The sequence below is a fragment of the Tachypleus tridentatus genome, chromosome 3 (genome assembly GCF_004210375.1).
Source record: "Tachypleus tridentatus isolate NWPU-2018 chromosome 3, ASM421037v1, whole genome shotgun sequence".
Classification (NCBI taxonomy): Eukaryota; Metazoa; Arthropoda; class Merostomata; order Xiphosura; family Limulidae; genus Tachypleus; species Tachypleus tridentatus.
The window spans coordinates 46,663,366-46,689,811 of record NC_134827.1 but is presented as its reverse complement, the minus strand read 5'-3'; the positions used below and the strand labels follow the sequence as shown (position 1 = coordinate 46,689,811).

Genomic DNA, 26,446 nt, shown 5'->3' with positions numbered 1-26,446 from the left:
CTAAACCGTCGTTAACTGTTGACTTGTATAACTATAACTAGTTGTCAAACATCGTTAAAATAATGTTCTACTAGCATAACATATATGTACAGTAACAAGTTATTAAGTAGTATCTATAGTAACAAGTTATTAAGTAGTATGTACAGTAACAAGGTATTAAGTAGTATGTACAGTAACAAGGTATTAAGTAGTATGTACAGTAACAAGTTATTAAGTAGTATGTATAGTTACAAGTTATTAAGTAGTATGTATAGTAACAAGTTATTAAATTGGTATGTACAGTAACAAGTTATTAAGTAGGTATGTACAGTAACAAGTTATTAAATTGGTATGTACAGTAACAAGTTATTAAGTAGTATGTACAGTAACAAGGTATTAAGTAGTATCTATAGTAACAAGTTATTAAGTAGTATGTACAGTAACAAGGTATTAAGTAGTATGTACAGTAACAAGGTATTAAGTAGTATGTACAGTAACAAGTTATTAAGTAGTATGTATAGTTACAAGTTATTAAGTAGTATGTATATTAACAAGTTATTAAGTGGTATGTACAGTAACAAGGTATTAAGTAGTATGTACAGTAACAAGTTATTAAGTGGTATGTACAGTAACAAGTTATTAAGTAGTATGTACAGTAACAAGTTATTAAGTAGTATGTATATTAACAAGTTATTAAGTAGTATGTACAGTAACAAGTTATTAAGTAGTATGTATAGTAACAAGTTATTAAGTAGTATGTACAGTAACAAGTTATTAAGTAGTATGTACAGTAACAAGTTATTAAGTAGTATGTACAGTAACAAGTTATTAAGTAGTATGTACAGTAACAAGGTATTAAGTAGTATGTATAGTAACAAGTTATTAAGTAGTATGTACAGTAACAAGGTATTAAGTAGTATGTACAGTAACAAGTTATTAAGTAGTATGTACAGTAACAAGTTATTAAGTAGTATGTACAGTAACAAGTTATTAAGTAGTATGTATAGTAACAAGTTATTAAGTAGGTATGTACAGTAACAAGGTTATTAAGTGGTATGTACAGTAACAAGTTATTAAGTAGTATGTACAGTAACAAGTTATTAAGTAGGTATGTATAGTAACAAGTTATTAAGTACTATGTACAGTAACAAGTTATTAAGTGGTATGTACAGTAACAAGTTATTAAGTGGTATGTACAGTAACAAGTTATTAAGTAGTATGTACAGTAACAAGTTATTAAGTAGTATGTATATTAACAAGTTATTAAGTAGTATGTACAGTAACAAGTTATTAAGTGGTATGTACAGTAACAAGTTATTAAGTGGTATGTACAGTAACAAGTTATTAAGTAGTATGTACAGTAACAAGTTATTAAGTAGTATGTATATTAACAAGTTATTAAGTAGTATGTACAGTAACAAGGTATTAAGTAGTATGTATAGTAACAAGTTATTAAGTAGTATGTACAGTAACCAGTTATTAAGTAGTATGTACAGTAACAAGTTATTAAGTAGTATGTACAGTAACAAGTTATTAAGTAGTATGTACAGTAACAAGTTATTAAGTAGTATGTATAATAACAAGTTATTAAGTAGTATGTATAGTAACAAGGTATTAAGTAGTATGTAGAGTAACAAGTTATTAAGTAGTATGTATAGTAACAAGTTATTAAGTAGTATGTATATTAACCAGTTATTAAGTAGTATCTACAGTATCGAGTTATTCAGTAGTATGTACAGTAACAAGTTATTAAGTAGTATGTATTGTAACAAGTTATTAAGTAGTATGTACAGTAACAAGTTATTAAGTAGTATGTACAGTAACAAGTTATTAAGTAGTATGTACAGTAACAAGTTATTAAGTAGTATGTACAGTAACAAGTTATTAAGTAGTATGTACAGTAACAAGTTATTCAGTAGTATGTACAGTAACAAGTTATTAAGTAGTATGTACAGTAACAAGTTATTAAGTAGTATGTACAGTAACAAGTTATTAAGTAGTATGTACAGTAACAAGTTATTAAGTAGTATGTACAGTAACAAGTTATTAAGTGGTATGTACAGTAACAAGTTATTAAGTAGTATGTATAATAACAAGTTATTAAGTAGTATGTACAGTAACAAGTTATTAAGTAGTATGTACAGTAACAAGTTATTAAGTAGTATGTACAGTAACAAGTTATTAAGTAGTATCTACAGTATCGAGTTATTCAGTAGTATGTATAATAACAAGTTATTAAGTAGTATGTACAGTAACAAGTTATTAAGTAGTATGTACAGTAACAAGTTATTAAGTAGTATGTACAGTAACAAGTTATTAAGTAGTATGTACAGTAACAAGTTATTAAGTAGTATGTACAGTAACAAGTTATTCAGTAGTATGTACAGTAACAAGTTATTAAGTAGTATGTACAGTAACAAGTTATTAAGTAGTATGTACAGTAACAAGTTATTAAGTAGTATGTACAGTAACAAGTTATTCAGTAGTATGTACAGTAACAAGTTATTAAGTAGTATGTACAGTAACAAGTTATTCAGTAGTATGTACAGTAACAAGTTATTAAGTAGTATGTACAGTAACAAGTTATTAAGTAGTATGTATAGTAACAAGGTATTAAGTAGTATGTACAGTAACAAGTTATTAAGTAGTATGTACAGTAACAAGTTATTAAGTAGTATGTATAATAACAAGTTATTAAGTAGTATGTACAGTAACAAGTTATTAAGTAGTATGTACAGTAACAAGTTATTAAGTAGTATGTACAGTAACAAGTTATTAAGTAGTATGTACAGTAACAAGTTATTAAGTAGTATGTACAGTAACAAGTTATTAAGTAGTATGTACAGTAACAAGTTATTAAGTAGTATGTATTGTAACAAGTTATTAAGTAGTATGTACAGTAACAAGTTATGAAGTAGTATGTACAGTAACAAGTTATGAAGTAGTATGTACAGTAACAAGTTATTAAGTAGTATGTACAGTAACAAGTTATTAAGTAGTATGTACAGTAACAAGTTATTAAGTAGTATCTACAGTATCGAGTTATTCAGTAGTATGTACAGTAACAAGTTATTAAGTAGTATGTACAGTAACAAGTTATTAAGTAGTATGTACAGTAACAAGTTATTAAGTAGTATGTACAGTAACAAGTTATTAAGTAGTATGTACAGTAACAAGTTATTAAGTAGTATGTACAGTAACAAGTTATTAAGTAGTATGTACAGTATCGAGTTATTAAGTAGCATGTATAGTAACAAGGTATTAAGTAGTATGTACAGTAACAAGTTATTAAGTAGTATGTACAGTAACAAGTTATTAAGTAGTATGTACAGTAACAAGTTATTAAGTAGTATGTACAGTAACAAGTTATTAAGTAGTATGTATAGTAACAAGTTATTAAGTAGTATGTACAGTAACAAGTTATTAAGTAGTATGTACAGTAACAAGGTATTAAGTAGTATGTACAGTAACAAGTTATTAAGTAGTATGTACAGTAACAAGTTATTAAGTGGTATGTACAGTAACAAGTTATTAAGTGGTATGTACAGTAACAAGTTATTAAGTAGTATGTACAGTAACAAGTTATTAAGTAGTATGTACAGTAACAAGTTATTAAGTAGTAGTATGTACAGTAACAAGTTATGAAGTAGTATGTATAATAACAAGTTATTAAGTAGTATGTACAGTAACAAGTTATTAAGTAGTATCTACAGTATCGAGTTATTCAGTAGTATGTATAATAACAAGTTATTAAGTAGTATGTACAGTAACACGTTATTAAGTCGTATGTACAGTAACAAGTTATGAAGTAGTATGTACAGTAACAAGTTATTAAGTAGTATGTACAGTAACAAGTTATTAAGTAGTATGTATAGTAACAAGTTATTAAGTAGTATGTATAGTAACAAGTTATTAAGTAGTATGTACAGTAACAAGTTATTAAGTAGTATGTACAGTAACAAGGTATTAAGTAGTATGTACAGTAACAAGTTATTAAGTAGTATGTACAGTAACAAGTTATTAAGTAGTATGTACAGTAACAAGTTATTAAGTAGTATGTACAGTATCGAGTTATTAAGTAGTATGTACAGTAACAAGTTATTAAGTAGTATGTACAGTAACAAGTTATTAAGTAGTATGTACAGTAACAAGGTATTAAGTAGTATGTACAGTAACAAGTTATTAAGTAGTATGTACAGTAACAAGTTATGAAGTAGTATGTATAGTAACAAGTTATTAAGTAGTATGTATGGTAACAAGTTATTAAGTAGTATGTATAATAACAAGTTATAAAGTAGTATGTACAGTAACAAGTTATGAAGTAGTATGTATAGTAACAAGTTATTAAGTAGTATGTATGGTAACAAGTTATTAAGTAGTATGTATAATAACAAGTTATTAAGTAGTATGTACAGTAACAAGTTATTAAGTAGTATGTATAGTAACAAGTTATTAAGTAGTATGTATAGTAACAAGGTATTAAGTAGTATGTATAATAACAAGTTATTAAGTAGTATGTATATTAACCAGTTATTAAGTAGTATCTACAGTATCGAGTTATTCAGTAGTATGTATAGTAACAAGTTATTAAGTAGTATGTATAGTAACAAGTTATTCAGTAGTATGTATAGTAACAAGTTATTAAGTAGTATGTATAGTAACAAGTTATTCAGTAGTATGTACAGTAACAAGTTATTAAGTAGTATGTACAGTAACAAGTTATTAAGTAGTATGTACAGTAACAAGTTATTAAGTAGTATGTACAGTAACAAGTTATTAAGTAGTATGTATAGTAACAAGTTATTAAGTAGTATGTATATTAACCAGTTATTAAGTAGTATCTACAGTATCGAGTTATTCAGTAGTATGTATAGTAACAAGTTATTAAGTAGTATGTATAGTAACAAGTTATTAAGTAGTATGTATAGTAACAAGTTATTCAGTAGTATGTATAGTAACAAGTTATTAAGTAGTATGTATATTAACCAGTTATTAAGTAGTATCTACAGTATCGAGTTATTAAGTAGTATGTATAGTAACAAGGTATTAAGTAGTATGTATAGTAACAAGTTATTAAGTAGTATGTACAGTAACAAGTTATTAAGTAGTATGTACAGTAACAAGTTATTAAGTAGTATGTATAGTAACAAGTTATTAAGTAGTATGTATATTAACCAGTTATTAAGTAGTATCTACAGTATCGAGTTATTCAGTAGTATGTACAGTAACAAGTTATTAAGTAGTATGTACAGTAACAAGTTATTAAGTAGTATGTACAGTAACAAGTTATTAAGTAGTATGTACAGTAACAAGTTATTAAGTAGTATGTATAGTAACAAGTTATTAAGTAGTATGTATATTAACCAGTTATTAAGTAGTATCTACAGTATCGAGTTATTCAGTAGTATGTATAGTAACAAGTTATTAAGTAGTATGTATAGTAACAAGTTATTAAGTAGTATGTATAGTAACAAGTTATTCAGTAGTATGTATAGTAACAAGTTATTAAGTAGTATGTATATTAACCAGTTATTAAGTAGTATCTACAGTATCGAGTTATTAAGTAGTATGTATAGTAACAAGGTATTAAGTAGTATGTAGAGTAACAAGTTATTAAGTAGTATGTACAGTAACAAGGTATTAAGTAGTATGTACAGTAACAAGGTATTAAGTAGTATGTATTGTAACAAGTTATTAAGTAGTATGTACAGTAACAAGTTATTAAGTAGTATGTACAGTAACAAGTTATTAAGTAGTATGTATAGTAACAAGTTATTAAGTAGTATGTATGGTAACAAGTTATTCAGTAGTATGTATAGTAACAAGTTATTAAGTAGTATGTATATTAACCAGTTATTAAGTAGTATCTACAGTATCGAGTTATTAAGTAGTATGTATAGTAACAAGGTATTAAGTAGTATGTACAGTAACAAGTTATTAAGTAGTATGTATATTAACAAGTTATTAAGTAGTATGTACAGTAACAAGTTATTAAGTGGTATGTATTGTAACAAGTTATTAAGTAGTATGTACAGTAACAAGTTATTAAGTAGTATGTATAGTAACAAGTTATTAAGTAGTATGTATAGTAACAAGTTATTCAGTAGTATGTATAGTAACAAGTTATTAAGTAGTATGTATATTAACCAGTTATTAAGTAGTATCTACAGTATCGAGTTATTAAGTAGTATGTATAGTAACAAGGTATTAAGTAGTATGTACAGTAACAAGTTATTAAGTAGTATGTATATTAACAAGTTATTAAGTAGTATGTACAGTAACAAGTTATTAAGTAGTATGTATTGTAACAAGTTATTAAGTAGTATGTACAGTAACAAGTTATTAAGTAGTATGTATAGTAACAAGTTATTAAGTAGTATGTACAGTAACAAGTTATTAAGTAGTATGTATTGTAACAAGTTATTAAGTAGTATGTACAGTAACAAGTTATTAAGTAGTATGTATAGTAACAAGGTATGAAGTAGCATGTACAGTAACAAGTTATTAAGTAGTATGTATTGTAACAAGTTATTAAGTAGTATGTACAGTAACAAGTTATTAAGTAGCATGTACAGTAACAAGTTATTAAGTAGTATGTATTGTAACAAGTTATTAAGTAGTATGTACAGTAACAAGTTATTAAGTAGTATGTATAGTAACCAGTTATAAAGTAGTATGTACAGTAACAAGTTATTAAGTAGCATGTACAGTAACAAGTTATTAAGTAGCATGTACAGTAACAAGGTATTAAGTAGCATGTACAGTAACAAGTTATTAAGTAGTATGTATTGTAACAAGTTATTAAGTAGCATGTACAGTAACAAGTTATTAAGTAGCATGTACAGTAACAAGTTATAAAGTAGTATGTACAGTAACAAGTTATTAAGTAGCATGTACAGTAACAAGGTATTAAGTAGCATGTACAGTAACAAGTTATTAAGTAGTATGTATAATAACAAGTTATTAAGTAGCATGTACAGTAACAAGGTATTAAGTAGCATGTACAGTAACAAGTTATTAAGTAGTATGTATAATAACAAGTTATTAAGTAGTATGTATAATAACAAGTTATTAAGTAGTATGTATAGTAACAAGTTATTAAGTAGTATGTATAGTAACAAGGTATTAAGTAGTATGTATAGTAACAAGTTATTAAGTAGTATGTACAGTAACAAGTTATTAAGTAGTATGTACAGTAACAAGTTATTAAGTAGTATGTATAGTAACAAGGTATTAAGTAGTATGTACAGTAACAAGTTATTAAGTAGTATGTACAGTAACAAGTTATTAAGTAGTATGTATAGTAACCAGTTATAAAGTAGTATGTACAGTAACAAGTTATTAAGTAGTATGTATAATAACAAGTTATTAAGTAGTATGTATTGTAACAAGTTATTAAGTAGTATGTATTGTAACAAGTTATTAAGTAGTATGTATAATAACAAGTTATTAAGTAGTATGTATAATAACAAGTTATTAAGTAGTATGTACAGTAACAAGTTATTAAGTAGTATGTACATTAACAAGGTATTAAGTAGTATGTACAGTAACACGTTATTAAGTAGTATGTATAATAACAAGTTATTAAGTAGTATGTACAGTAACAAGTTATTAAGTAGTATGTACAGTAACAAGTTATTAAGTAGTATGTATAATAACAAGTTATTAAGTAGTATGTACAGTAACAAGTTAAGTAGTATGTACAGTAACAAATTATTAAGTAGTATGTATAGTAACCAGTTATTAAGTAGTATGTATAGTAACAAGTTATTAAGTAGTATGTATAATAACAAGTTATTAAGTAGTATGTACAGTAACAAGTTATTAAGTAGTATGTACAGTAACAAATTATTAAGTAGTATGTATAGTAACAAGTTATTAAGTAGTATGTATAGTAACCAGTTATTAAGTAGTATCTACAGTATCGAGTTATTAAGTAGCATGTACAGTAACAAGTTATTAAGTAGCATGTACAGTAACAAGGTATTAAGTAGTATGTACAGTAACACGTTATTAAGTAGTATGTATAATAACAAGTTATTAAGTAGTATGTATAATAACAAGTTATTAAGTAGTATCTATAGTAACAAGTTATTAAGTAGTATGTACATTAACAAGGTATTAAGTAGTATGTACAGTAACACGTTATTAAGTAGTATGTACAGTAACAATGTATTAAGTAGTATGTATAGTAACAAGTTATTAAGTAGTATGTATAATAACAAGTTATTAAGTAGTATGTACAGTAACAAGTTATTAAGTAGTATGTACAGTAACAAGTTATTAAGTAGTATGTACAGTAACAAGTTATTAAGTAGTATGTATAGTAACAAGTTATTAAGTAGTATGTATATTAACCAGTTATTAAGTAGTATCTACAGTATCGAGTTATTAAGTAGCATGTACAGTAACAAGTTATTAAGTAGCATGTACAGTAACAAGTTATTAAGTAGTATGTACAGTAACAAGGTATTAAGTAGTATGTACAGTAACAAGGTATTAAGTAGCATGTACAGTAACAAGTTATTAAGTAGCATGTACAGTAACAAGTTATTAAGTAGTATGTACAGTAACAAGTTATTAAGTAGTATGTACAGTAACAAGTTATTAAGTAGTATGTACAGTAACAAGTTATTAAGTGGTATGTACAGTAACAAGTTATTAAGTAGTATGTATAGTAACAAGTTATTAAGTAGTATGTATAGTAACAAGTTATTAAGTAGTATGTATAGTAACAAGTTATTAAGTAGTATGTACAGTAACAAGTTATTAAGTAGTATGTATTGTAACAAGTTATTAAGTAGTATGTATAATAACAAGTTATTAAGTAGTATGTATAATAACAAGTTATTAAGTAGTATCTATAGTAACAAGTTATTAAGTAGTATGTACATTAACAAGGTATTAAGTAGTATGTACAGTAACACGTTATTAAGTAGTATGTACAGTAACAATGTATTAAGTAGTATGTATAGTAACAAGTTATTAAGTAGTATGTATAATAACAAGTTATTAAGTAGTATGTACAGTAACAAGTTATTAAGTAGTATGTACAGTAACAAGTTATTAAGTAGTATGTACAGTAACAAGTTATTAAGTAGTATGTATAGTAACAAGTTATTAAGTAGTATGTATATTAACCAGTTATTAAGTAGTATCTACAGTATCGAGTTATTAAGTAGCATGTACAGTAACAAGTTATTAAGTAGCATGTACAGTAACAAGTTATTAAGTAGTATGTACAGTAACAAGGTATTAAGTAGCATGTACAGTAACAAGGTATTAAGTAGCATGTACAGTAACAAGTTATTAAGTAGCATGTACAGTAACAAGTTATTAAGTAGTATGTACAGTAACAAGTTATTAAGTAGTATGTACAGTAACAAGTTATTAAGTAGTATGTACAGTAACAAGTTATGAAGTAGTATGTACAGTAACAAGTTATTAAGTAGTATGTACAGTAACAAGTTATTAAGTAGTATGTATAGTAACAAGTTATTAAGTAGTATGTATAGTAACAAGGTATTAAGTAGTATGTATAGTAACAAGGTATTAAGTAGTATGTATAATAACAAGTTATTAAGTAGTATGTACAGTAACAAGTTATTAAGTAGTATGTATAGTAACAAGTTATTAAGTAGTATGTATAGTAACAAGGTATTAAGTAGTATGTATAATAACAAGTTATTAAGTAGTATGTACAGTAACAAGTTATTAAGTAGTATGTACAGTAACAAGTTATTAAGTAGTATGTACAGTAACAAGTTATTAAGTAGTATGTATAGTAACAAGTTATTAAGTAGTATGTACAGTAACGAGTTATTAAGTAGTATGTATAGTAACTATGTCTTAAGAATACAATATTATATGGTCCACTTATACCTGTAATTGTTATGAATACAATATTATATGATCCACTTGATACTTGTAACCGTTATGTATACAATATTTTATGATCCACTTGATACTTGTAATTGTTCTGAATACAATATTATATGATCCACTTGATACTTTTAACCGTTATGTATACAATATTTTATGATCCACTTGATACCTGTAATTGTTCTGAATACAATATTATATGATCCACTTGATACTTGTAACCGTTATTAATACAATATTATATGATCCACTTGATACTTGTAATTGTTCTGAATACAATATTATATGATCCACTTGATACTTTTAACCGTTATTAATACAATATTATATGATCCACTTGATACTTGTAACCTTTATGAATACAATATTATATGATCCACTTCATACCTGTAATTGTTCTGAATACAATATTATGTGATCCACTTGATACCTGTAATCGTTATGAATACAATATTATATGATCCACCTGATACTTGTAAATGATTGTGAATACAGTCGTATATGATGCACTTGATACCTGTCGCTGTTCTGAATACACTTGTTCTGTTCAGACTATCGTGATCCAAGTGTTATTATTACTTACTTCAAAAACTCTAAGATGTTATCTATATGACACTCTACTGTTTTTCTCTAAATAAGATAACAGGTGATATAATGGCGTCTGTTCTTGTTCTGAATGAGAGAATAGGTTATTAAGTGAACATTGTTTTCTTTGCATGTGGTTCGAAACATTCATATCATTGAATTTGTTAAGCCTCTTCCAATTCGTTCTTTCACATTAACCCACAGTGGAAGTTGTGAGTAGTAGGTTGATAAACTGTATGGATTTTTGTTTCATCTTTCATTCTAGACACACGTTTCTTTAGTGTATCCAATTCTTCAGTTTAAAGTGCTACCCTTTATTTTCAGACCCACCGGACCCTCCGACTCTTCGAGTCGTTACGTCAACCACCACGTCTGTATATCTTAACTGGGAACCAAAGGAACCAGATAATTCAATTGAGTGTAAGAAGCTTATAGAACTTACAATCATTATACTCATGTGTTTTGATATATATATATTGTCCGAAATCTTTCATCTCTAAAAATAGTTTCTACCTTCAGATTTCCATTTTGTTATAGACTACCTTCTGTATAGAAGCACAGAACACAACTGGGAAGAGATTCAGTCGCCTGGCAACAAGAAAAGTTATATCTTTCATGGGCTACGTTGTGGAACAAGATATCAGTTTTATATTGTTGCCCACAACAGCGCAGGAAAGGGCACACCGAGTGACATAATATCCGCTAAAACCTACGGAACAGGTCAGAGAAATTCTTTATTTAGAAACCTTAGTTCAAAAGTTGTCGTACCGAAAATATTTATTTGTGTTGTACTGAAATAAGCTAGTTGTAGAATTCTAAGTGATATAAATATCTATATTATTGGACATTCTGAATTACTCATCATTACTTATCCAAATCTCTATGATATCAGAAGTAATTAGAACAATCTACTCTGATGTTGGTTCCGTCAAACAGAACACAAATGTAATTTCTAATATTACAGCGAATTCAGTTATAAAATAATGTAATTTTACTTTAAACGTGATGATCTGTTTACACTTCTTCATGTCTTATAATCTGTTTAGCCTACTTAATGTCTTATAATTTGTTTAGACTACTTAATGTCTTATAATCTATATAGAATACTTGCTGTTTTATGATTTGTTTATACTACTTGCTGCTCTATCATCTGTTTAGACTGATTATTGCCTCATGATATGTTTAGAATACTTATTGCCTTATGAGGACACTTCTGTTCTACAATTCCTTCTTTTTCTTATAATTAAAATTATAATGGTTCTTAAATTGCCATTGTCGGACACAACAAGAAAGAAATATGTAACTGTTGTCTTAAATTTTAGCACCACAAGCGCCAGAAAAACATTCTCTACTCTCAGTAAATACTACTTTTGTAGTTATCCATTTGACCGCTTGGTGGAGTGGTGGATGCCCAATTCTTCACTTCGTCATTCAATACAAGCAGAGCGATAGCCAGGAATGGGTTCTGTTTTCTAACAACATCCTACCGGACCAAAAGTCTATTTCCATCACAGACCTACTCCCAGCCACGTGGTACACTCTTCTGATGACAGCAACGAATGAGGCAGGAAGTACAGAAGCTGAATATCTTTGGGCTACTTTAACCAGTACAGGAGGTGAGGGATAAACAAGTAGTTCTTTAACCAGTACAGGAGGTGACGGATAAACAAGTAGTTCTTTAACCAGTACAGGAGGTGAGGGATAAACAAGTAGTTCTTTAACCAGTACAGGAGGTGAGGGATAAACAAGTAGTTCTTTAACAAATACAGGGGGTGAGTTATAAACAAGTAGTTCTTTAACCAGTACAGGAGGTGAGGGATAAACAAGTAGTTCTTTAACAAATACAGGGGGTGAGTTATAAACAAGTAGTTCTTTAACCAGTACAGGAGGTGAGGGATAAACAAGTAGTTCTTTAACCAGTACAGGAGGTGAGGGATAAACAAGTAGTTTTTAACCAGTACAGGAGGTGAAGGATGAACAAGTAGTTCTTTAATCAGTACAGGAGGTGAGGCATAAACAAGTAGTTCTTTAACCAGTACAGGAGGTGAGGGATAAACAAGTAGTTCTTTAACCAGTACAGGAGGTGAGGGATAAACAAGTAGTTTTTTAACCAGTACAGGAGGTGAAGGATGAACAAGTAGTTCTTTAATCAGTACAGGAGGTGAGGCATAAACAAGTAGTTTTTTAACCAGTACAGGAGGTGAGGGATAAACAAGTAGTTCTTCAACCAGTACAGGAGGTGAAGGATGAACAAGTATTTCTTTAACCAGTACAGAAGGTGAGGGATAAACAAGTAGTTCTTTAACCAGTACAGAAGGTGAGGGGTAAACAAGTAGTTCTTTAACCAGTACAGGAGGTGAAGGATAAACAAGTAGTTCTTCAACCAGTACAGGAGGTGAGGGGTAAACAAGTAGTTCTTCAACCAGTACAGGAGGTGAAGGATGAACAATAAGTTCTTTAACCAGTACAGGAGGTGAGGGATAAACAAGTAGTTCTTTAACCAGCACAGAAGGTGAGGGATAAACAAGTAGTTCTTTAACCAGTACAGGAGGTGAGGGATAAACAAATAGTTCTTCAACCGGTACAGGAGGTGAAGGATGAACAAGTATTTCTTTAACCAGTACAGGAGGTAAGGGATAAACAAGTAGTTCTTTAATCAGTACAGGAGGTGAGGGATAAACAAGTAGTTCTTCAACCAGTACAGGAGGTGAAGGATAAACAAGTAGTTCTTCAACCAGTACAGGAGGTGAGGGATAAACAAGTAGTTCTTTAACCGGTGCAGGAAGTTACCGACAGTGTATCAGTAACTTATGATCAAAGGAAGCTTCCTACAGATTGTACTAAAGATATTTGTTGGTGTTGGTGGTCCATCTCATTACCTTACCAAAGATAATCTTTTTTATTGATGGTCCATCCCACTACCTCACTAAAGATAATCTTTTTTATTGATGGTCCATCCCACTACCTCACTAAAGATAATCTTTTTATTGATGGTCCATCTCACTACCTTATTAAAAATAGTATTTGTTATTGAAGGTTCATCTTACGTCTTTACTAAAGATAATCTTTGTTATTTATGGTCCATTTTACGACTTTACTAAACATAATCTTTACTATTGATTGTCCATCTGACTACCTTATTACAGATAATCTTTTTTTTTTATGATCCATCTTACAACTTTACTAAAGATAATATTTGTTATTGATGGTCCTTCTCATTACTTTACTAGTTATAGTATTTGTTATTGATGGTACTTCTCATTACCTTACTAATTATAGTATTTATTATTGATCGTCCTTCTCATTACTTTACTAGTTATAGTATTTGTTATTGATGGTACTTCTAATTACCTTACTAATTATAGTATTTATTATTGATCGTACTTCTCATTACTTTACTAGTTATAATATTTATTATTGATCGTACTTCTCATTACTTTACTAGTTATAATATTTGTTTTTGATGGTACTTCTCATTACTTTACTAGTTATAGTATTTGTTATTTATGGTACTTCTCATTACTTTACTAGTTATAGTATTTGTTATTTATGGTATTTCTCATTACTTTACTAATTATAGTATTTGTTATTGATGGTCCTTCTCATTACTTTACTAGTTATAGTATTTGTTATTGATGGTCCTTCTCATTACTTTACTAATTATAGTATTTGTTATTGATGGTACTTCTCATTACTTTACTAGTTATAGTATTTGTTAGTGATCGTACTTCTCATTACTTTACTAGTTATAGTATTTGTTATTGATGGTCCCTCTCATTACTTTACTAGTTATAGTATTTGTTATTTATGGTACTTCTCATTACTTTACTAGTTATAGTATTTGTTATTGATGGTACTTCTCATTACTTTACTAGTTATAGTATTTGTTATTTATGGTACTTCTCATTACTTTACTAGTTATAGTATTTGTTATTTATGGTATTTCTCATTACTTTACTAATTATAGTATTTGTTATTGATGGTCCTTCTCATTACTTTACTAGTTATAGTATTTGTTATTGATGGTCCTTCTCATTACTTTACTAATTATAGTATTTGTTATTGATGGTACTTCTCATTACTTTACTAGTTATAGTATTTGTTATTTATGGTACTTCTCATTACTTTACTAGTTATAGTATTTGTTATTGATGGTACTTCTCATTACTTTACTAGTTATAGTATTTGTTATTTATGGTACTTCTCATTACTTTACAAGTTATAGTATTTGTTATTGATGGTACTTCTCATTACTTTACTAGTTATAATATTTGTTATTGATGGTCCCTCTCATTACTTTACTAGTTATAATATTTGTTATTGATGGTACTTCTCATTACTTTACTAGTTATAGTATTTGTTATTGATGGTACTTCTCATTACTTTACTAATTATAGTATTTGTTATTGATGGTCCTTCTCATTACTTTACTAGTTATAGTATTTGTTATTGATGGTACTTCTCATTACTTTACTAGTTATAGTATTTGTTATTGATGGTCCTTCTCATTACTTTACTAGTTATAGTATTTGTTATTGATGGTACTTCTCATTACTTTACTAGTTATAGTATTTGTTATTGATGGTACTTCTCATTACTTTACTAATTATAGTATTTGTTATTGATGGTACTTCTCATTACTTTACTAGTTATAGTATTTGTTATTGATGGTACTTCTCATTACTTTACTAGTTATAGTATTTGTTATTGATGGTACTTCTCATTACTTTACTAGTTATAGTATTTGTTAGTGATCGTACTTCTCATTACTTTACTAGTTATAGTATTTGTTATTGATGGTACTTCTCATTACTTTACTAGTTATAGTATTTATTATTGATCGTCCTTCTCATTACTTTACTAGTTATAATATTTGTTATTGATCGTACTTCTCATTACTTTACTAATTATAGTATTTGTTATTGATGGTACTTCTCATTACTTTACTAATTATAGTATTTGTTATTGATGGTCCTTCTCATTACTTTACTAGTTATAGTATTTGTTATTGATGGTCCTTCTCATTACTTTACTAGTTATAGTATTTGTTATTGATGGTCCTTCTCATTACTTTACTAGTTATAATATTTGTTATTGATGGTACTTCTCATTACTTTACTAATTATAGTATTTGTTATTAATGGTACTTCTCATTACTTTACTAATTATAGTATTTGTTATTGATGGTCCTTCTCATTACTTTACTAGTTATAGTATTTGTTATTGATGGTCCTTCTCATTACTTTACTAGTTATAGTATTTGTTAGTGATCGTACTTCTCATTACTTTACTAGTTATAATATTTGTTATTGATGGTCCCTCTCATTACTTTACTAGTTATAATATTTGTTATTGATGGTACTTCTCATTACTTTACTAGTTATAGTATTTATTATTGATCGTCCTTCTCATTACTTTACTAGTTATAATATTTGTTATTGATGGTACTTCTCATTACTTTACTAGTTATAGTATTTGTTATTTATGGTACTTCTCATTACTTTACTAGTTATAGTATTTGTTATTTATGGTATTTCTCATTACTTTACTAATTATAGTATTTGTTATTGATGGTCCTTCTCATTACTTTACTAGTTATAGTATTTGTTATTGATGGTCCTTCTCATTACTTTACTAATTATAGTATTTGTTATTGATGGTACTTCTCATTACTTTACTAGTTATAGTATTTGTTATTTATGGTATTTCTCATTACTTTACTAATTATAGTATTTGTTATTGATGGTCCTTCTCATTACTTTACTAGTTATAGTATTTGTTATTGATGGTACTTCTCATTACTTTACTAGTTATAGTATTTGTTATTGATGGTACTTCTCATTACTTTACTAATTATAGTATTTGTTATTGATGGTCCCTCTCATTACTTTACTAATTATAGTATTTGTTATTGATGGTCCTTCTCATTACTTTACTAGTTATAGTATTTGTTATTGATGGTACTTCTCATTACTTTACTAGTTATAGTATTTGTTATTGATGGTACTTCTCATTACTTTACTAATTATAGTATTTGTTATTGATGGTCCTTCTCATTACTTTACTAATTATAGTATTTGTTATTGATGGTCCTTCTCATTACATTACTAGTTATAGTATTTATTATTGATTGTACTTCTCATTACTTTACTAATTATAGTATTTGTTATTGATGGTCCTTCTCATTACTTTACTAGTTATAGTATTTGTTATTGATGGTCCTTCTCATCACTTTACTAATTATAGTATTTGTTATTGATGGTACTTCTCATTACTTTACTAGTTATAATATTTATTATTGATCGTCCTTCTCATTACTTTACTAGTTATAATATTTGTTATTGATGGTACTTCTCATTACTTTACTAGTTATAGTATTTGTTATTGATGGTCCTTCTCATTACTTTACTAATTATAGTATTTGTTATTGATGGTCCTTCTCATTACTTTACTAATTATAGTATTTGTTATTGATGGTACTTCTCATTACTTTACTAATTATAGTATTTGTTATTGATGGTCCCTCTCATTATTTTACTAGTTATAGTATTTGTTAGTGATCGTACTTCTCATTACTTTACTAGTTATAGTATTTGTTATTGATGGTACTTCTCATTACTTCACTAGTTATAGTATTTGTTATTGATGGTACTTCTCATTACTTTACTAGTTATAGTATTTGTTATTGATGGTACTTCTCATTACTTTACTAATTATAGTATTTGTTATTGATGGTACTTCTCATTACTTTACTAGTTATAGTATTTTTTATTGATGGTCCTCCTCATTACTTTACTAATTATAGTATTTGTTATTGATGGTCCTCCTCATTACTTTACTAGTTATAATATTTGTTATTGATGGTACTTCTCATTACTTTACTAGTTATAGTATTTGTTATTGATGGTACTTCTCATTACTTTACTAGTTATAGTATTTGTTATTGATGGTACTTCTCATTACTTTACTAGTTATAGTATTTGTTATTGATGGTCCTCCTCATTACTTTACTAATTATAGTATTTGTTATTGATGGTCCTCCTCATTACTTTACTAGTTATAATATTTGTTATTGATGGTACTTCTCATTACTTTACTAGTTATAGTATTTGTTATTGATGGTACTTCTCATTACTTTACTAGTTATAGTATTTGTTATTGATGGTCCTCCTCATTACTTTACTAATTATAGTATTTGTTATTGATGGTCCTCCTCATTACTTTACTAGTTATAGTATTTGTTATTGATGGTACTTCTCATTACTTTACTAGTTATAGTATTTGTTATTGATGGTACTTCTCATTACTTTACTAGTTATAGTATTTGTTAGTGATCGTACTTCTCATTACTTTACTAGTTATAGTATTTGTTATTGATGGTACTTCTCATTACTTTACTAGTTATAGTATTTGTTATTGATGGTCCTCCTCATTACTTTACTAGTTATAGTATTTGTTATTGATGGTCCTCCTCATTACTTTACTAGTTATAGTATTTGTTATTGATGGTCCTCCTCATTACTTTACTAGTTATAGTATTTGTTATTGATGGTCCTCCTCATTACTTTACTAGTTATAATATTTGTTATTGATGGTCCCTCTCATTACTTTACTAGTTATAGTATTTGTTAGTGATCGTACTTCTCATTACTTTACTAGTTATAGTATTTATTAGTGATCGTACTTCTCATTACTTTACTAATTATAGTATTTGTTATTGATGGTCCCTCTCATTACTTTACTAGTTATAGTATTTGTTATTGATGGTACTTCTCATTACTTTACTAGTTATAGTATTTGTTATTGATGGTCCTCCTCATTACTTTACTAATTATAGTATTTGTTATTGATGGTCCTCCTCATTACTTTACTAGTTATAATATTTATTATTGATCGTCCTTCTCATTACTTTACTAGTTATAATATTTGTTATTGATGGTACTTCTCATTACTTTACTAGTTATAGTATTTGTTATTGATGGTACTTCTCATTACTTTACTAGTTATAGTATTTGTTATTGATGGTCCTTCTCATTACTTTACTAGTTATAGTATTTGTTATTGATGGTCCTTCTCATTACTTTACTAGTTATAGTATTTGTTATTGATGGTCCTTCTCATTACTTTACTAGTTATAGTATTTGTTATTGATGGTACTTCTCATTACTTTACTAGTTATAATATTTGTTATTGATGGTCCCTCTCATTACTTTACTAATTATAGTATTTGTTATTGATGGTCCTTCTCATTACTTTACTAGTTATAGTATTTGTTATTGATGGTACTTCTCATTACTTTACTAATTATAGTATTTGTTATTGATGGTCCCTCTCATTACTTTACTAATTATAGTATTTGTTATTGATGGTCCCTCTCATTACTTTACTAATTATAGTATTTGTTATTGATGGTCCCTCTCATTACTTAACTAATTATAGTATTTGTTATTGATGGTCCCTCTCATTACTTTACTAACTATAGTATTTGTTATTGATGGTACTTCTCATTACTTTACTAATTATAGTATTTGTTATTGATGGTCCTTCTCATTACTTTACTAGTTATAGTATTTATCATTGATGGTCCCTCTCATTACTTTACTAATTATAGTATTTGTTATTGATGGTCCCTCTCATTACTTTACTAATTATAGTATTTGTTATTGATGGTCCCTCTCATTACTTTACTAATTATAGTATTTGTTATTGATGGTCCCTCTCATTACTTTACTAACTATAGTATTTGTTATTGATGGTACTTCTCATTACTTTACTAATTATAGTATTTGTTATTGATGGTCCCTCTCATTACTTTACTAATTATAGTATTTGTTATTGATGGTCCCTCTCATTACTTTACTAATTATAGTATTTGTTATTGATGGTACTTCTCATTACTTTACTAATTATAGTATTTGTTATTGATGGTTCTTCTCATTACTTTACTAGTTATAGTATTTATTATTGATGGTCCCTCTCATTACTTTACTAATTATAGTATTTGTTATTGATGGTCCCTCTCATTACTTTTACTAATTATAGTATTTGTTATTGATGGTCCCTCTCATTACTTTACTAACTATAGTATTTGTTATTGATGGTCCTTCTCATTACTTTACTAGTTATAGTATTTGTTATTGATGGTACTTCTCATTACTTTACTAATTATAGTATTTGTTATTGATGGTCCCTCTCATTACTTTACTAATTATAGTATTTGTTATTAATGGTCCCTCTCATTACTTTACTAATTATAGTATTTGTTATTGATGGTCCCTCTCATTACTTAACTAATTATAGTATTTGTTATTGATGGTCCCTCTCATTACTTTACTAATTATAGTATTTGTTATTGATGGTCCCTCTCATTACTTTACTAACTATAGTATTTGTTATTGATGGTACTTCTCATTACTTTACTAATTATAGTATTTGTTATTGATGGTCCTTCTCATTACTTTACTAGTTATAGTATTTATCATTGATGGTCCCTCTCATTACTTTACTAATTATAGTATTTGTTATTGATGGTCCCTCTCATTACTTTACTAGTCATAGTATTTGTTATTGATGGTACTTCTCATTACTTTACTAGTTATAGTATTTGTTATTGATGGTACTTCTCATTACTTTACTAGTTATAGTATTTGTTAGTGATCGTACTTCTCATTACTTTACTAGTTATAGTATTTGTTATTGATGGTACTTCTCATTACTTTACTAGTTATAGTATTTATTATTGATCGTCCTTCTCATTACTTTACTAGTTATAATATTTGTTATTGATCGTACTTCTCATTACTTTACTAATTATAGTATTTGTTATTGATGGTACTTCTCATTACTTTACTAATTATAGTATTTGTTATTGATGGTCCTTCTCATTACTTTACTAGTTATAGTATTTGTTATTGATGGTCCTTCTCATTACTTTACTAGTTATAGTATTTGTTATTGATGGTCCTTCTCATTACTTTACTAGTTATAATATTTGTTATTGATGGTACTTCTCATTACTTTACTAATTATAGTATTTGTTATTAATGGTACTTCTCATTACTTTACTAATTATAGTATTTGTTATTGATGGTCCTTCTCATTACTTTACTAGTTATAGTATTTGTTATTGATGGTCCTTCTCATTACTTTACTAGTTATAGTATTTGTTAGTGATCGTACTTCTCATTACTTTACTAGTTATAATATTTGTTATTGATGGTCCCTCTCATTACTTTACTAGTTATAATATTTGTTATTGATGGTACTTCTCATTACTTTACTAGTTATAGTATTTATTATTGATCGTCCTTCTCATTACTTTACTAGTTATAATATTTGTTATTGATGGTACTTCTCATTACTTTACTAGTTATAGTATTTGTTATTTATGGTACTTCTCATTACTTTACTAGTTATAGTATTTGTTATTTATGGTATTTCTCATTACTTTACTAATTATAGTATTTGTTATTGATGGTCCTTCTCATTACTTTACTAGTTATAGTATTTGTTATTGATGGTCCTTCTCATTACTTTACTAATTATAGTATTTGTTATTGATGGTACTTCTCATTACTTTTACTAGTTATAGTATTTGTTATTTATGGTATTTCTCATTACTTTACTAATTATAGTATTTGTTATTGATGGTCCTTCTCATTACTTTACTAGTTATAGTATTTGTTATTGATGGTACTTCTCATTACTTTACTAGTTATAGTATTTGTTATTGATGGTACTTCTCATTACTTTACTAATTATAGTATTTGTTATTGATGGTCCCTCCTCATTACTTTACTAATTATAGTATTTGTTATTGATGGTCCTTCTCATTACTTTACTAGTTATAGTATTTGTTATTGATGGTACTTCTCATTACTTTACTAGTTATAGTATTTGTTATTGATGGTACTTCTCATTACTTTACTAATTATAGTATTTGTTATTGATGGTCCTTCTCATTACTTTACTAATTATAGTATTTGTTATTGATGGTCCTTCTCATTACATTACTAGTTATAGTATTTATTATTGATTGTACTTCTCATTACTTTACTAATTATAGTATTTGTTATTGATGGTCCTTCTCATTACTTTACTAGTTATAGTATTTGTTATTGATGGTCCTTCTCATCACTTTACTAATTATAGTATTTGTTATTGATGGTACTTCTCATTACTTTACTAGTTATAATATTTATTATTGATCGTCCTTCTCATTACTTTACTAGTTATAATATTTGTTATTGATGGTACTTCTCATTACTTTACTAGTTATAGTATTTGTTATTGATGGTCCTTCTCATTACTTTACTAATTATAGTATTTGTTATTGATGGTCCTTCTCATTACTTTACTAATTATAGTATTTGTTATTGATGGTACTTCTCATTACTTTACTAATTATAGTATTTGTTATTGATGGTCCCTCTCATTATTTTACTAGTTATAGTATTTGTTAGTGATCGTACTTCTCATTACTTTACTAGTTATAGTATTTGTTATTGATGGTACTTCTCATTACTTCACTAGTTATAGTATTTGTTATTGATGGTACTTCTCATTACTTTACTAATTATAGTATTTGTTATTGATGGTACTTCTCATTACTTTACTAGTTATAGTATTTTTTATTGATGGTCCTCCTCATTACTTTACTAATTATAGTATTTGTTATTGATGGTCCTCCTCATTACTTTACTAGTTATAATATTTGTTATTGATGGTACTTCTCATTACTTTACTAGTTATAGTATTTGTTATTGATGGTACTTCTCATTACTTTACTAGTTATAGTATTTGTTATTGATGGTACTTCTCATTACTTTACTAGTTATAGTATTTGTTATTGATGGTCCTCCTCATTACTTTTACTAATTATAGTATTTGTTATTGATGGTCCTCCCTCATTACTTTACTAGTTATAATATTTGTTATTGATGGTACTTCTCATTACTTTACTAGTTATAGTATTTGTTATTGATGGTACTTCTCATTACTTTACTAGTTATAGTATTTGTTATTGATGGTCCTCCTCATTACTTTACTAATTATAGTATTTGTTATTGATGGTCCTCCTCATTACTTTACTAGTTATAGTATTTGTTATTGATGGTACTTCTCATTACTTTACTAGTTATAGTATTTGTTATTGATGGTACTTCTCATTACTTTACTAGTTATAGTATTTGTTAGTGATCGTACTTCTCATTACTTTACTAGTTATAGTATTTGTTATTGATGGTACTTCTCATTACTTTACTAATTATAGTATTTGTTATTGATGGTCCTTCTCATTACTTTACTAGTTATAGTATTTATCATTGATGGTCCCTCTCATTACTTTACTAATTATAGTATTTGTTATTGATGGTCCCTCTCATTACTTTACTAATTATAGTATTTGTTATTGATGGTCCCTCTCATTACTTTACTAATTATAGTATTTGTTATTGATGGTCCCTCTCATTACTTTACTAACTATAGTATTTGTTATTGATGGTACTTCTCATTACTTTACTAATTATAGTATTTGTTATTGATGGTCCCTCTCATTACTTTACTAATTATAGTATTTGTTATTGATGGTCCCTCTCATTACTTTACTAACTATAGTATTTGTTATTGATGGTACTTCTCATTACTTTACTAATTATAGTATTTGTTATTGATGGTTCTTCTCATTACTTTACTAGTTATAGTATTTATCATTGATGGTCCCTCTCATTACTTTACTAATTATAGTATTTGTTATTGATGGTCCCTCTCATTACTTTACTAATTATAGTATTTGTTATTGATGGTCCCTCTCATTACTTTACTAACTATAGTATTTGTTATTGATGGTACTTCTCATTACTTTACTAATTATAGTATTTGTTATTGATGGTCCCTCTCATTACTTTACTAATTATAGTATTTGTTATTGATGGTCCCTCTCATTACTTTACTAATTATAGTATTTGTTATTGATGGTCCTTCTCATTACTTTACTAGTTATAGTATTTGTTATTGATGGTACTTCTCATTACTTTACTAATTATAGTATTTGTTATTGATGGTCCCTCTCATTACTTTACTAATTATAGTATTTGTTATTGATGGTCCCTCTCATTACTTTACTAATTATAGTATTTGTTATTGATGGTCCCTCTCATTACTTTACTAATTATAGTATTTGTGTTTGATGGTCCCTCTCATTACTTTACTAACTATAGTATTTGTTATTGATGGTACTTCTCATTACTTTACTAATTATAGTATTTGTTATTGATGGTCCCTTTCATTACTTTACTAATTATAGTATTTGTTATTGATGGTCCCTCTCATTACTTTACTAATTATAGTATTTGTTATTGATGGTCCCTCTCATTACTTTACTAATTATAGTATTTGTTATTGATGGTCCCTCTCATTACTTTACTAATTATAGTATTTGTTATTGATGGTCCCTCTCATTACTTTACTAACTATAGTATTTGTTATTGATGGTACTTCTCATTACTTTACTAATTATAGTATTTGTTATTGATGGTCCCTCTCATTACTTTACTAATTATAGTATTTGTTATTGATGGTCCCTCTCATTACTTTACTAACTATAGTATTTGTTATTGATGGTACTTCTCATTACTTTACTAATTATAGTATTTGTTATTGATGGTACTTCTCATTACTTTACTAATTATAGTATTTGTTATTGATGGTCCCTCTCATTACTTTACTAATTATAGTATTTGTTATTGATGGTCCCTCTCATTACTTTACTAATTATAGTATTTGTTATTGATGGTCCTTCTCATTACTTTACTAATTATAGTATTTGTTATTGATGGTCCCTCCTCATTACTTTACTAACTATAGTATTTGTTATTGATGGTACTTCTCATTACTTTACTAATTATAGTATTTGTTATTGATGGTCCCTCTCATTACTTTACTAATTATAGTATTTGTTATTGATGGTCCCTCCCATTACTTTACTAACTATAGTATTTGTTATTGATGGTACTCTCATTACTTTACTAATTATAGTATTTGTTATTGATGGTAATTTCCTCATTACTTTACTAATTATAGTATTTGTTATTGATGGTACTTCTCATTACTTTACTAATTATAGTATTTGTTATTGATGGTCCCTCTCATTACTTTACTAACTATAGTATTTGTTATTGATGGTACTTCTCATTACTTTACTAATTATAGTATTTGTTATTGATGGTCCTCCTCATTACTTTACTAATTATAGTATTTGTTATTGATGGTACTTCTCATTACTTTACTAGTTATAGTATTTGTTATTGATGGTCCTTCTCATTACTTTACTAATTATGGTATTTGTTATTGATGGTCCTTCTCATTACTTTACTAGTTATAGTATTTGTTATTGATGGTCCTTCTCATTACTTTACTAATTATAGTATTTGTTATTGATGGTACTTCTCATTACTTTACTAGTTATAGTATTTGTTATTGATGGTCCTTCTCATTACTTTACTAATTATGGTATTTGTTATTGATGGTCCTTCTCATTACTTTTACTAGTTATAGTATTTGTTATTGATGGTCCTTCTCATTACTTTACTAATTATAGTATTTGTTATTGATGGTACTTCTCATTACTTTACTAATTATAGTATTTGTTATTGATGGTCCTTCTCATTACTTTACTAGTTATAGTATTTGTTATTGATGGTCCTTCTCATTACTTTACTAATTATAGTATTTGTTATTGATGGTCCTTCTCATTACTTTACTAATTATAGTATTTGTTATTGATGGTACTTCTCATTACTTTACTAGTTATAGTATTTGTTATTGATGGTCCTTCTCATTACTTTACTAATTATAGTATTTGTTATTGATGGTACTTCTCATTACCTTACTAATTATAGTATTTGTTATTGATGGTCTTTCTCATTACTTTACTAGTTATAGTATTTGTTATTGATGGTCCCTCTCATTACTTTACTAGTTATAGTATTTGTTATTGATGGTACTTCTCATTACTTTACTAGTTATAGTATTTGTTATTGATGGTCCTTCTCATTACTTTACTAGTTATAGTATTTGTTATTGATGGTCCCTCTCATTACTTTACTAATTATAGTATTTGTTATTGATGGTACTTCTCATTACTTTACTAATTATAGTATTTGTTATTGATGGTCCTTCTCATTACTTTACTAATTATAGTATTTGTTATTGATGGTACTTCTCATTACTTTACTAATTATAGTATTTGTTATTGATGGTACTTCTGATTACTTTACTAATTATAGTATTTGTTATTGATGGTACTTCTCATTACTTTACTAATTATAGTATTTGTTATTGATGGTCCTTCTCATTACTTTACTAATTATAGTATTTGTTATTGATGGTACTTCTCATTACTTTACTAATTATAGTATTTGTTATTGATGGTACTTCTGATTACTTTACTAATTATAGTATTTGTTATTGATGGTCCTTCTCATCTCCTAGCAACTCTTACCCCCAAGTCTTCACCAGCTGCTTCTACTAAAGAGTTTTATCGTCACTTGAAGATTGTCATCCCTGTTGTCTGTACCACGGTAGTGTTAGTTCTGGTCCTCACGACCACGTGTCTTATCCTCATTCGTCGAAGACACGGTGTCCCCAGTAACCGCACCTACTCTCCAGGTATTGTTTTTGGTTTATCTATTTTTACCGTGACACAGCAAACCTTAACCCCAATTATGTATTCAACATTAAACTTCTAGATCTGAGAGTTTTGGGTTTGAATCGCCGTCCAAGTATGGATGAATTTTTTTCAGTTGTGGGGCGTTATATCGTTGCAATCAATCGCACTGTTAGTTGTTAAAAAGGGTAGCACAAGAGCTGGCGGTGGATGGTGATATTTAACTACTTTCCGCCTAGGTTTCATTGGTAAGTTAGAGACGGCCATCAAATACTGTTTCGCGAAATTCAAATTATTGACAACTGATTGCCATAACTTTCCACCCCAGGCGCTCCC

General features: G+C 27.5%; 1 protein-coding gene across 1 annotated transcript in view; it reads left to right on the top strand.

Annotated features, from left to right (window-relative positions):
- LOC143245838 (cell adhesion molecule Dscam1-like) overlaps window positions 1-26,192 on the top strand; it is a 94,837-nt gene extending 68,645 nt beyond the window's left edge. The window contains exons 17-20 of the mRNA XM_076492094.1: window positions 10,771-10,866; window positions 10,984-11,166; window positions 11,769-12,062; window positions 25,936-26,192. Coding sequence (XP_076348209.1) covers window positions 10,771-10,866; window positions 10,984-11,166; window positions 11,769-12,062; window positions 25,936-26,192 — 830 coding nt within the window. The remainder of the gene's footprint in view (window positions 1-10,770; window positions 10,867-10,983; window positions 11,167-11,768; window positions 12,063-25,935) is intronic.
- The last annotated feature ends 254 nt before the right edge of the window (window positions 26,193-26,446 follow it).